Below are 14,511 nucleotides of genomic sequence, written 5' to 3' on the forward strand. Positions count from 1 at the left end.
CGATTTATTTTCTGGAAGAGTTTGAGAAAGATTGCATATGCTTACGTTAAGCGAGGAACACTTAGCAAAAAGAGAAAAGTTGATCACGATACTTAGCAATTAGTAACAGAACTCATGGTTGTATCATTTATATGTAGTGGCACTTACATATATACACAACATTAAAAACTTATACTGAAGTAATTTCTTCATAAAGCAAATGGGTTTTTGTGTTAAACACTGATATATTACACATAAGTTACACAACACACAAGGTATTGGACCAAGATTACTGTCTCATTTATTTTCAGAAAGTCGATATCCTTACCTACTATAGAACTGGGTGTACGTACGTGTGTATGTTCCACGTTCCTCCTAAATAACTGTAATGAATTCTACCATGCTTGGTACACATATCCCTTACTGTCAGGCAACAATTGTTGTGGAGGTAATAAACACCCATCTAACATATTTCAGGTGATATGACATCATAAACAATGAGATGTGAAAGAAGTAAGCCAATCGTACATGACGTTTACATTTGTTACTTATGTGCTACTAACTGCATTGGCAATAAGTTTCTCAGACAGTATCCACATTCCTTGCCAAATGCACCTACAAAATTCTATTACAGTACCACACATGGTTCGGGAAATATCACGTCTTAAACAATGAGATGCGTGAAAAACTAATGCAGTCGCAAGACGTTTAAATTTATTACCCCTTTGCTGCTAACAGTGTTTGCAAGATATTTCGGCAACAGTATCCACACACGCCGTTGAATATAGGTTCACATACATGTCACTGAGTGACACGCTCTTCAAGAGATAGGACGTCATATGCAGTTAGATGCGTCAAAGAAATCCGCATCATGGATGAAGCTTTAATACATTTATTTTTTAATACCGAGACACTCCTGCTGTCTAGTCAGCTTAACAAAATCCCTGGCACCTGGCAGCGCTTTTGACAGCTTTCAGCTGCGAAGCATAAACGGCTGTGGGTGAAAAGAACATAATTGTCTGTGGAGCTATGAAGAGGAGTGGCCATAGGGATGTTTAAGAGAATCGCGCTGTAGAACGCGAAGCTGCTGCATCCAGCTGCATGGAAATGTCACTAGAATTATTGTTTATGATCAGGTTGTGAGATAAACAAACAATACAGAGAATTTATATTTTGCAAACTATGTTTCTTAATTTGGATACTGTACTTATGGATTGGTACATTATGCTCATTTCCTTGTACTATTGTTCCATAAATTAATAGAAGTTATCATGAATAGATAGAAATGAAATCTTTTAGATATTAAGCTACAAACACAGTTCATTTTTTGTTTCCGTTTCTAACAAAAAATTAGCAAATTGGATACTTTAGCAATGCCGGGCCTGTCAGTTGATAAGCAATAAATTTATGTATTATGTGGGCGAGTGACTTTTATTCTCTTTCACCGCTCGTGTCGTTTCACACGCTGTTTTTGATCTTGATATGAGTCTGTGAGCTGTTGATGATACACATACTTATTTCTAGCGAGTCTCAGTGTTCTCTTCTGGTGGCACGTCTTGTACATGGTGAGTACAACAAATAACAATTCAAGAAACCCTAATTAAATTTTCATTAGTTTTAATAATCAGCACTAGCGGCTGAAGTCATCCTGAATAACAAGTCACCCTGGTTCTGACAACGGCCTTGGCAAAAAGGGTAGAAGAGCGCACAGAGATTCAGGGCACTATCTTGTCCTAAGGATGGGAAACTGTCCCTAAAGGGGAAATAATCAACGGCATAAGAATACAGAAGGGAATGGAAACCACTGCATTAAAGACACGTAACGTGTATCCACAGGAAATGTGGCTTGTAATTGAATAAGTGTATTGTCGATCTCTCCATTGGCAAAAGATTCCGGAATAGATCTCCGGGATGGGACCGCTAATAGGAGGTGACCATGAAGGAAAGATTGAATAACTAAGAAAATGATAACGTCCTACAAGCATAACGTCCTACTAGCCAGGGAGTGGAATGTCAAAATCTTGAACTTGAGAGAGAAACTAGGAAAACTGAAAAGGGAAATGCAAAGACTCAATCTAGGTATATTTGGGATCAGTGAAGTGAAATGAAGAGAAGATAAGGACTTCTGGTCAGCTGTAGAAAATGGTAGAATGGCAGTAGAATTCGTCATAAATAGGAAGGTAGGGCAAAGAGTGTGTTACTGTGAACAGATCAGTGATAGCGTTGTTCTTATCAGAATCGAAAACGAAGGCAGCGACAGTAATGAGAAGTAGCAGAAATGAGGACAGCAGGAAACTTAACATGGATGTTCACGAAGTGCTTGGATTAAAAATGGTGTAAAAGGGGAATGCAATCTTTCGACCGTACTCTTCAATCTGTATACTGAAGAAGCAATGACGGAAATAAAGGAAAGTTCAGGAGTGGGATTAAAATTCAGGGTGAAAGTATTTCAGTAATACGATCCGATGATGATATTGATATCCTGGGTGAAATTGAAAAAGAATTAAACGATATGCTCTACTGAATGAACAGTTTAATGAGTACAGAATATAGCGTGAGAGTAAATCGAAGGAAGACGAAGGTAATGACAAGAAGCGGAAATGAGAACAGCGAGAAACTTAACATCACGATTGATGGTCCGGAAATAGATGAAGTTAAGGAATTCTGCTACCTAAGTAGAAACATAATCAATGACGTACGGAATAAAAAGAAGATCAAAAGCAGACTAGGTAAGGCAAAAAGGGTAATCCTGGCGAAGAGATGTGTACTACAATCAAACATAGCCCTTAATCTGGGGAAGAAATTTCTGAGAATGTACGTTTGGTATACAGCGTCGTACTGTAGTGATACATGGACTGTGGGGAAACCGGAACAGTAAAAAATCAAAGCATTTGAGATGCGGTACAGCAGCGAATGCTGAAAGTTAGGTTGCCCGGTAAGGTAAGGAATGAGGAGGTTCTGCTCAGAATCGGAGAAGAAAGGAATGTATGGAAAGCGCTGACAAGGAGAAAGGACAGGATGATACGACATCTGTTAAGACATCAGGGAACGCTTTCCATGATACTAGAGGGAGCTGTAGAGGGTAGAAACTGTAAACGAAGACAGAGATTGGAATACATCGTCCAGATAACTGAGAACATAGGTTGCAAGTGCTACTCTGAGAAAAAAAAAAAAGTAGATAGAGAAAGAGAGAGAGAGTGAGAGAGAGACAGAGAGAATGTCCACTATGGGATTGCGGATGTAGAGTCATTGTCGGGGAAAATAAAACTCACACGAATAAAATGTTTCAGTTTGGCTTTTATGTCAAAAGCAGTCGCGGCTTCCAAATGACTGTCCAGATACAAGTTTGAGAAACTGGTCCGATTTCCAATCGCACCAAATTGTTCCAGTAGGTCGTGGCGCAGCTGCCAGCACGTGCGCGGCAGAGAAGTGTGAGTCCGTCAGGCAAGGGCGGCCTAGTCGCCCATGTGGCCGTACAGCAGCACGTCGACGAGGGAGAGAGGGCAGGCCGGGTACAGCAGCTCGCAGTCGACGGCCTCCGTGGAGCGGCCGCGCCGCTGGGCGCGCTCGTACGCATGGTGTTCCTCCGGCTCCCAGGAGGCGGTGCGCGCTCCAGGCCACCTGTCGACAGCGAAGCGCTGTTTACTTGCTGAACCTCCTGTCTAGAAACTACATTATAATGGTCACGTGAGGTGTTTGTTTAACACTTGTTGATTCTATAAAATTAAGAGGTGAATGCACCTTCTTCCTTAACCCTGTCGTGAGCCGTGTGAAACATGCTTCCACTACAATGAACTCGCTCCTAGACCCGTGGGATTCACAGTTCCCACCTCTGTACGATGCTACCACCTAGTGAGCAGTTTAGGGTACTACTTCCAATCGGAAATTCCCGCTGTTTTTGCTGTACTTCCGCGCAGAGGCATTGTATACCTGAGTGTTGCTCTGTAGAGGAGCGTTTCAGTGCTGTTTGCGTGACATTTTATGATTTTTTCCTCAGACCTATAGTGTCAGGTGAATACTTTTGATTAACCCAAATTTATGAAGGAAAACGTAAAATTGGAACGAGGAGAATTCCAGTTTGAAACAAAAGGAGCCATTGCTGCAGTAAAATGAATGGATAACAGTCCAGTCACTTTCCTGTCCTCAATTCATGACCCATGAGAAACAGCCACAGTGAAAAGGAAAAACAAGGATGGTACTAGTACAGAGATTTCTTGTCCTGAAGTTGTGGCAGAATACAACAAATTAATGGGTGGCGTCAAAAAGTTTGATCAATTACGAGAAAGGTATGCTATTGGCAGACGTTCTGTAAAATGGTGGCACATAATATTTTATTTCCTGGTGGACGTTGCTGCAGTGAACAGTTTTATACTGTGGAAAATATGTAAAAGAGAAAGTGGACAGCATGATCAGCTCACATACAGGATCCATCTAGCCAGACAATTGATCGCTGTCTTCTCATCCCAAAAAAGGCGTGGACAAAAACCTGTCTTTCTGGAAAAAAGGGGTAAAGGACCTGAAGATTTTCGCCATGTGGCTGCAGGGGAGCACCAACCCATTTTAGGAGAAACCTACTGCGCGTGCCGTTATTGTAGTACCAAAGCTGCGGAAAAGAGCACTCGCTGTGTTTGTACATATTGTCAAATACCACTTTGCATAGACCCATGTTTCCGAAAATTTCATGGCAAGTAATTGTGAACAAGCATTGTAACGAGAGAAGTAAATTTATCAAATAAATATGGCATATATTGATAAAGTTGTTTTTGTCATTTAACTCCAAGGAAGGGCAGTGGGAAGAATACTTCCCACCTTGTTGTGTGACCTCACTTTCACACTTGGAGCAAATTTGGTATTCTGTATGATAAATATAACTATCTGTTAACCACTATCTGCTCTCCATTCATTAAAAGGAACTGCTCAATAATTTTGCCCACGAAAGGGTTAAAAGTTCTGTCTCCTTCACATTAGTGTCTCCACAGCTCTAGCAATTCCATGAGGCAAAAATGAACGCAGCTTTCCCCAGTCTGTTGGAGCGGTAAATGTTAACATGTCACCAGGCTTTTAAATTGATTGCATATTTCGTATTCTATCGTATAAAATATAGGTAACTCTTTTACTTGCAAGATGACACTGATTTGGTGGGTATCAGGATAGGCGGGTGAACAACGCAAACTAATAGGAAAGAAATAACAAGTAATCCAAATATTGATATATTTCAAGCAAAAAATGATATTCAGCAGAGTAAAGCCTTTTTATCAAGTTTTATCTCATTTTATTTTATTTTATTTATTTCGGATCATCGGTCTTCTAACAGATTTGCGGCAGCTCGCCAGGAATTCCTCTCCAGCGCCAACCTTTCCATCTCGGAGTAGTAATTGCAACCTACGTCCTCAGTTATTTCCTGGATTTATTCCAGTCTCTGTCTTCCTCTGCAGTTCGTACCCTCTACAGCTCCCTCTAGTACAATGGAAGTTTTTTCCTGATTCCTGATGTCTTAGCAGATGTCCCATCATTCTGTCCCTCCTTCAAGTCAGTGTTTTCAATATACTCGTCTCCTGCCCGATTCTGCAAGAAACTCCCCATTCCTTAACTTAATATTCCACCTGTTTTTCAAAACACCTGTGTAGCATCACATCCGAAATGCTGCGATTCTCTCTTTTTCCGGTTTCCGCGCAGTCTTTGTTTCACTACCATACAATTCTATGCTCCAAACACACATTCATAGGAATTTATTCGTAAACTTAAGGCCTACGTTTAATGCTAGCAGACTTCTCTGGGCTAGAAATGCTTCCCTTGCCAGTGACAGTCAGCTTTTGATGTCCTCCTTGATTCGTCCATCATTGATTATTTTGCTGCCTAGGTAACAGAATTTCTTAACTTTATATACCGGGTGATCAAAAAGTCAGTATAAATTTGAAAACTTAATAAGCCACGCAATAATGTAGACAGAGAGGTACAAATTGACACACATGCTTGGAATGACATGGTTTGTTAATAGAACAAGAAAAAAAAAAACAAAAAAGCCAAAGTATTGCTAGATGCGTGAAAGATCTCTTGCGGGCGTCGTTTGGTGATGATCGTGTGCTTAGCCATCACTTTCGTCATGTTTGGCCTCCCAGGACCCCAGACCTCAGTCCGTGTGATTATTGGCTTTGGGGTTACCTGAAGTCGCAAGTGTATCGTGATCGACCGACACCTCTAGCGATGCTGAAAGACAACATCCGACGCCAATGCCTATCATAACTCCAGTGCTGTTCACATTATTCCTCGAATACAGCTATTGTTGAGGAATGATGGTGGACATATTGAGCATTTCCTGTAAAGTGCATCATATTTGCATTGTCTTACTTTGTTATGCTAATTATTGCTATTCTAATCAGATAAAGCGCCATCTGTCAGACAGTTTTTGAACGTTTGTATTTTTGCGGTTCTAATAAAACCCCATGTCATTTCAAGCATGTGTGTCAATTTTTACCTCTCTATCTACATTATTCCGCGATTTATTCAGTTTTCAAATTTATAATGACTTTTTGATCACCCGGTACTTCGTTAACACCAATTACGATGTTAAATTTCTCGCTACTTTCTTTTCTGCTGCTTCACGTTACTTTCAATTCAGATTCGGTACTCATTATACTGTTCAGTCCATTTAACAGATTCTCTAAGTTTTCTTCGCTTTAACTGAGTAAGGGAATGTCATCAGCTAAACTTACAACTGATATCTTTTCACCTTGGATTTTATTCCTACTCTTGAACCTTTCTTTTATTTCCATTATTGCTGCTTCTTTGTATAGATTGAATAGCAGGGACGAAAGACTACGGCCCTGTCTTACATCCATTTTAAGCTAAGCACTTCGTTCTTGTTCATCGAATTTGATTGTTCGTTCTTAGATCTTGTACATACTGTGCATTACTCGTCTTTCCCCGTAGCTTACACCTATTTTTCTCAGAATTTCGAACATCTTGCCCAATTTCACATTGTCAGATGCTTCTTCTAGATCGACAAATCGTGTATTGTATTTTCTTGAGTCATGCCTCGTTTATCAAGCGCAAGGTCAAATCCCACTAGCTGGTGCCTTTACCTTTCCTGAAGCCAAACTGATCGTCATTTAACAGATCCTCAATTTTATTTTCCATTCTTCTGTATTTTATTATTGACGACAGCTTGGATGAATAATCTGTGAAACATATTGTGCAGTAGTCATCGCACTAATTTGCCCTTGCTATCTTCGGAATTGTGTGGATGGTAACTTTCAGAAATTGTGATGGTGCGTCGCCCGTCTCATATATAAAGCAAGCCAATTTGAAAAGTCGTCCGTATAAACAGCAATTTCTTCTTCTGCCACGTCATTTGACAAGTCGCCTCCTTCTTAGAGACACCAATGTAATCTTTCCATCTGTTCGCTCGCTCCTCTTTGTTTAACAGTGGAATTCCCGTTGTACTCTTAATGTTACCGCCTTTGCCTTTCATTTCATCGAGGGTTTTTTCATTTTCTGTACGTTGAATCAGTACTTCGGACGATAATTCTTTTTCGATTTTTTTCATATTTTTCCTGCAGCTTCTGTGTAACTGGCGTTATACATTGATAAACGACACAGAGCACAGCATTGAAATCGTAGCTAGATATAAGGAACTGCAATGAAGCCACAGAGAGATAGATAGTACTGAAATGAGATAGATCAAGGTGACAAATGGGAAGTGCCGGTAACCTTTACCACATACTTGGTATTGTTGTTTTGCTGTCTCAGAGCAACATACCTGCGTTCGCTGCGTTAACATAGTGTGCTGAAGCGATATTGCTACGTGCTGTTATAGGCAATAAGTAGCCAAACTGTTACTACCTGCGAGGGGTGTCTATGACGGTGACGAAAGAGCAGCTGTTGATCTGTCTCGAAGCTCAAACTGATTGAGGATTAACTGATGACGACCAGACCTTCCACAGCTTCACTGGTGGTACACTCCTGTTAGTTTACGACTTCACAAATTAGAGTCGTTGAGAACTATGTAAGAGGGCAGGTGCCAAAGTATACTTTCTGAGACATAGCAGCTGGCCACGTCTCTTTTTCCCGACACAAATTTCCTGTTCCGCCTGACACCCAGCAGTCGGAAAGACAGTTCTCACAATATTCCTACGCCTTCATGAGGAAGAAGAACGATTTTTTAAACCTGGAGTATTTTTTAACGGTTGCCGTCAATTTGAGTAAATTATCATCTCCTCTAAAAATGGTGGCACGCGAAATCTGTTTCCAGATTTCTGTTTCCTCATTTCTCGGAAATTTCGTTAATGGCTTTACTTGCACCTGCATGTTCAAAGTAATATAAGTTAATTGTTTCAAATGGTTCAAATGGCTCTAAGCACTATGGGACTTAACATCTGAGGACATCAGTCCCCTAGACTTAATGGTTCAAATGGCTCTGAGCTCTATGGGACTCAACTGCTGAGGTCATTAGTGCCCTAGAACTTAGAACTAGTTAAACCTAACTAACCTAAGGACATCATACACATCCATGCCCGATGCAGGAATCGAACCTGCGACCGTAGCAGCAGCGCGGTTCCGGACTGAAGATCCTAGAACCGCTCGGTCACAGTTCATTTATGAGTTGTCAGTTCACTGCTAGGTTTCTACAACTGCAGTAAAGAGCTATCCCAGGAGCTTAGACAGGCAATGAGTGAACCAGCGCAGTTGATGGTGGGAGAGCTCAACGACACAGCTAGTAAGACTTATTCTATTAGGTTAGTCATCCTTGATGAGGAGTTAGTGTTGCTATTCCTGTAAGGTGGAGTGCCTTGTCAGGACCTGGTTTGCATGTCGCTGGTTAGGGCCACTCAGTATGCGTTTTGCTACAAGGTTTTGAGGGTAGTTGCTGTCAGGAGAACGAAGCTTGTACCCTTAGTGTGGTTGATTAGGACAGAGGTTTTTATTAGTGGTAAGTGCATGTTTAGTGTTGGCTAGCGAGATAGACCTTCCTAGGTATCAATATGGTCAGGATTTGTTTCGTGCAATGTGGCACCGTTCCTCAGAGCTAGTTTCTTCAGGTATTCCTAATTGTTGCACAGTCACTGGTAAAATCGTTTTAAAGTACTTGTTTGTCAGTGGCTGTTGTTGCCATAGCATGTTTGGGTGGGCAGGGTACTGTTGGTGCCTGCATGATGGCATGGCATGCTGTTGCCATGCGTATTTGTAATTACTCTTGGTAAGTATATTATTCTTGTTTTAACTGCAGTCTATATGAGTGTGTTGTCCTCATCAGTTGGAGGGCTGGAGACTGGTTTTGCGGGAAGGGTGGGCGGGAGGAGTTATAAGCTTGAATTTGTAATGTGTGTAATTTCCTGACCCACCCGCCTGGCGGCGTTTTGTTGCTATAGCACTAGCGTTGGGTCATGGCGTGCTGCTGGCGGCGTTTTTGGAACTTCTGGGGCCAATACGGGCCTTGGTGGAACAGTGAAATACAAGAAGAAGCAGTCACCTTCTTCCCTTCGAGCGTGATATAGCTCCTGGAAGCCATCATCGTGAGTGTGGTTGGATAGCATGCAGTGCTTCGTCATCAGTTAGTGCAGGGTGGAATGTACTGAGGCCGGTGACCTGGATCTGGGGCTCAGACTGCACTTACTAGTGGACAGCAGAGTGGGAGTCTGGGGCTTTTGTAGCACATGGGGCGGAAGTAGCAGCTATGGACGAAGTGTTATTCAGCTGGTGGAAGGCTGTGCATAAGGATTTATCTGAAGAACCATGTATGGGAAGCCTTTACCAGCTGATGGTGCAGTCGATGGGACATCACTACCAGTCAGCATGGGGGATGGTTGCTGAGTGGATGCAAAAACCTAGTGGAGCAGTTGGTGTCATTGCCTGGGCAAGAGGGCAATGATCTCTGTGGTGGCGGACACAGAGGCTTCCGCATGTCAAGAGGAGCACTACCTGTGTACTTCAGTAACAAATTTTTCAATGCTGGTTGGCTGAGTCATACAGTGCAGTGTAAAGTGCTAAGTACAAGCAGTGTTTTGCATGGATGTCCGTGGTTGGCGTGGTTCAAAGTATGGCTGTAGTTTAATGGCACACTATGCATCTGGGCTTTTTTTTTGTGAAATTAAGGGGCATTTTGATTTTGTTAAATTACGTGCCATGACAGCAATTTATACGTATTACGCTGTTCAGCATGGCTGTATCCTTGATGGCCTTTCGGACAAAGGAAGTCACTCTATAATTTGTTTCGTGTTACTGATCAATTTGTTCCTTTTATTGTCCAAGAGTTTATCGTGATATAAGTGTGTGTTTGTGTGTGGGTATTTTTATAGGGTGCTTGATATGTAACTTGTCGTAATAACTAGTTGGTGGTGTCAATAGCTGTTGACCAATATTCAGTTATATGCTACATTGATGTTCTTCACAATGTCTGAGATTTACTTTAGTGTGTCATGGATAATTGCAAAATCTATATATATTGTAGCCCCTGTCTGTGGCAGAGGGCCATAAGCAGCAATTATTAAGGTTGTTGGCCGATTTTGTGTGCTGGGAAAAGGTATGGTGTAGTGTCGCAGAATAGTAAAGAGTTGGAAAAGTGGAATATTGTCAAAGTCTCGTTGCCTATGCCGAGAGCCAGAGGCAGTAGGTCAGCCAAGAGGTAACAGGATTGCACACGTATCGGAATGTGTCGTCACGCAGGGGCAGTGTCCTGGTTACACACAACAGGCGAGAGAGGATTGCTTAGCATGCACGTTTGTGTTAGACGGAGAGTTTCGTAGAGTGTAAGACAGAGGTATAGCGTCAGCTGTACTGCATTTCATAACTTCGCGTAAGTCTGTCGTAACAACATGTAACTGTGTCACAAGAACACCTAAGGGGCGAGTACGACAGATAAATCAGCAGTGTAAGTGGAACAAATGCGTTCATTACAAACGAGCATGACGTCAGGACGTTGCTCGTGCTGCCTTTAAATACGCCAGCTTTGATAGCAACAAGGCACTCACAGTTAGACTTGCAGATAGATGTGTACTGGGATGCTGCATAGCCCTCAGCTCGGTGATCGACATGTTAATCTTTATTAAGGAGATGTTGCAGTAAGGGCAGCCCATCCAGCAGTAGACGTGAGGGGACAGTACCAGCTCTGGTCCTCTCTGCTGCCGCTGTCAGTCATCAACCCAGGATTAGCAGAAATCGCGGCAGACTCGCTCGCCGCCAATGCTGACCACATCAGTGAGCCGTCGGCGAGATCGTGTGGGGCCTAGGCCCTGTGCATCCGCCGTCACAACCGGGTGAGCCGACGACGCTGGGGAACTGCAGCCCGTTCCGCCCGTCCACCGCGGACGAGCCACCAGGAGGGGCAGGGAAGAAGCCGGAGTGGGATAGCGTACACTCGGCACCACGAGAACGCTTCTCGTGCCGACAGCGCCGGGACTCCAACCCGGAGCCTCCTACGCGCAGCGGCCTGCTGTCCGCCGCCGAGCTGGCTGGCCAGCCGGGCGCCGCCAGCCACGTGCGGCCGAAGTAAGGGCATTCCACCGCTACGTCACAGCACGAGGCGCTGCGCTAGCAAGACTGGAGCGGCCTGGAGCTGGTGTCATAGCTCCGAGTCAGCGAGGACTTGGGGAAGGTCGTTGATATCACCAAGCTCTGCCAGCCTGTGTTATGCGGGCCACATTGTTTTGTTAGTAGACATAATTGTATCTTTAGTGAATTAATGTTATTAAACTGAGCCAATGTCTGCTCAACCTCCAGGCTGACCCCACTTAATCCAGATCCGGTGCAACAAGTCGCTATTTCTTCTCATGACTAATCAGACCAATGCATGGTGAACTCCATCTCCACAAACAAAATTTGGTACATTATTCGGAAAACTTTTATGTTTCATTTGCTATGTGGGACCTCTGGCCTTCATTGACTTGTTATGGATTATCTGCATATTGTTTTATTGATTTCCCTCATTTATCTTTACATACTAATTGCACAGAAAAAATCTGCACAACACTGCAAAATTCGACCGTAGGTGATGCCAGCGACACTTTGAAAATAATCTTGCTCCATTCAAATATTACCATATTGGACGAGGAACAGAACACCAGTGATGTCACAGCCAACAGCGGGCCTATGCAGTGACAAGGCGACAAGGCCAGGGCGACACGGCAGCCATCGACCACTAGGAAGCTCGAGGGATTTTAACTACCCGATGTGCCTGGAGCCCGAGAAGATTTTATTACTTTCTTTCACTCACAGTACTTGCTATTGGCAACATTAAGCCCACTTCACTCTTCGCCCACGAGACTGCCTTCAGCAATGGTCGTCTACAGCTCCGGTATGCAGCTCTTCTTTTGGTTAAGTGAATGCAGCTTCAATACTATGCTGAGTTATTGTCGCAGCGATAGCAACCACATTGTAATACTTTTGGTTCCTTAACAAATTTGCGTTACTTTGAATTTTGTATTGTAAGTTTTAGTGATAACATGTCACAGCCTTTTCCATTCCTGTGGAGGGTTTCCAGAGAAACAGCTGTAATTTGAATATAAAACCGGGCAATCTGTAATTGCCCGCTCGGTTTTCAGTGTGGTCTAATGCACGGCTTTCCGTTTTGGGAAGGAGCGCCTGGACCAAGGCGCGAATCCGCCCGACGGGCTTGTGTCGAGGTCCGTTGAGCCGGCCAGTCTGTGGATGGTTTTTAGGCGGTATTCCATTTGCCTCTGCGAATGTGGGCTGGTTCCCCTTCTTCCGCCTCAGCTACACTATGTCGGCGATTGTTGCGCAAACAAGTTCTGCACGTACGCCTACGCCACCATTACTCTACCACGCAAACATATGGGTTAGACTCGTCTAGTGTGAGACTTTCCCCAGGGGGGAGAGGGGATCCACCGGGTGCCGAACCGCACAATAAACCTGAAAGAATGGTTCGGTGTGGGGCGACGGAGGGGTGAAGTGGACTGCGTTGGTCGTCGTGGGGTTATGGACCACAGCGGCTATGGCGGGGACGGAGCCTCTCCATCGTTTTTAGGCCCACGGTTAACATACAATACAAACTATAATTACATTACTACCCTACAAAGAGCCACCGGAGATGACAGGTCATTAAAACTACTATATTCAGCAAATATGTACGAGAAAGCTCCGAAATAATGTCGGTGGTATTGCCCGCTATATAGGTACAGACGGTTTTTAGTCAATGGATGCAGAAGATAGGTAACTGACTACAGAAAACAATATCAATCTGGATTTAAAATTCTTACGAACGAAGCAGGAATTTGTCCATTATTCCAAGTGTTTCAAGAAGTTTTGACTGGTCTATATGATTGAACTGTACGCACAAAATTGGTTCAAATGGCTCTGAGCACTATGGAACATAACATCTGTGGTCATCAGTCCCCTAGAACTTAGAACTACTTAAACCTAACTAACCTAAGGACATCCCACACATCCATGCCCGAGGCAGGATTCGAACCTGCGACCGTAGCGGTCACGCGGTTCCAGACTGAAGCGCCTAGGACCGCACGGCCACAACGGCTGGCTGAACTGTATGCAACGGGCTGTGTTACTCACCTGAAAATGGTGCTGACGATCTCCTCGCCAATAGTGTTCTCGCCCGGCACAAACCTCTGAGCGGCCTCACAGAGAGCTCGCAGCACGCATGAGTGTCCATCGATACCGGCGCTGAAACCACATGCGTCATGACTGTAGCTCTCAAGGTTGTGTCTACACGAAAGTCTCTCTCACTAACATATAACTACGGGTAACGAACTATGCATTTCATCCTTATCATAAACAGTACAGATGTCCTTCGTCGGTTGAAGTGTAGTCTACATCTGAGTTTTCCTCTGTTTTCTCTTAGCGTAGGCCATTTTCTGAAGACATTGTTCTCATCCTTTGTAAGGCCGCTTTGCGACCTACATATTTAATAACTTTAGCTCTTTCTCTCTCCTCCTACATTCATTATTCCTGTATTATTCCAGTCTTGATTCACAATATTTAACGGGGCTGAAGTCATGGAAGATCATCGTCTCTCACCTCTCTTGTCAAAAACCTCTTCTGAATGTTCCTTTTGCAATATCACGACCACTCTGTTACCTCATTAACTATATAATAAAAATTAGAATGTTTTATTGTGAACGAAATAAATGAATTTTCTCAGAAACAGGAAATGTTATTATTCACGTGATTGTGATATCTAGGTCACAGCCCATCTGCACGCGTCTCTTTTCATGATTGAATTGCAGGAGGGTTACCGTTGCAGTAAATATATTCGTTCACCATAAGCCTCTCTAAATGATGAAATACGACGAAAACTACGAATAAATTCATTGTAAGCAAAATATATCATTTATGGAAATTACTGGAGAGAGCATATTGATAGAACGGGAAAGAAGAAGGTCCAAAAGAATAGTGTTCTACTATAGCCCTTAGGGAAAAAGTTGTCCGAAAGGAACAAGGATACGAGGGACAGATACGGTTTGAAGCCGGAAGAGGCAAAACTGCATCACCAATGGAGTGCAGAATATGAAGAATGAAGAGAAGAAGTTTGGCTCTTACGTCGGCAGTCGGGTTGCGTTGTGT

At 43.3% G+C, this 14,511-nt stretch overlaps 1 protein-coding gene across 1 annotated transcript in view; it reads right to left on the reverse strand.

Annotated features, from left to right (window-relative positions):
• Positions 1 to 3,434: 3,434 nt before the first annotated feature.
• LOC124805758 overlaps positions 3,435 to 14,511 on the reverse strand; it is a 40,836-nt gene continuing 29,759 nt past the window's right edge. Inside the window, exons 3-4 of the mRNA XM_047266325.1 lie at positions 13,501 to 13,611; positions 3,435 to 3,600 (exon numbers count right to left, since the gene is read on the reverse strand). Coding sequence (XP_047122281.1) covers positions 3,435 to 3,600; positions 13,501 to 13,611 — 277 coding nt within the window. The remainder of the gene's footprint in view (positions 3,601 to 13,500; positions 13,612 to 14,511) is intronic.

Source organism: Schistocerca piceifrons, chromosome 7 (assembly GCF_021461385.2).
Source record: "Schistocerca piceifrons isolate TAMUIC-IGC-003096 chromosome 7, iqSchPice1.1, whole genome shotgun sequence".
Lineage (NCBI taxonomy): Eukaryota > Metazoa > Arthropoda > Insecta > Orthoptera > Acrididae > Schistocerca > Schistocerca piceifrons.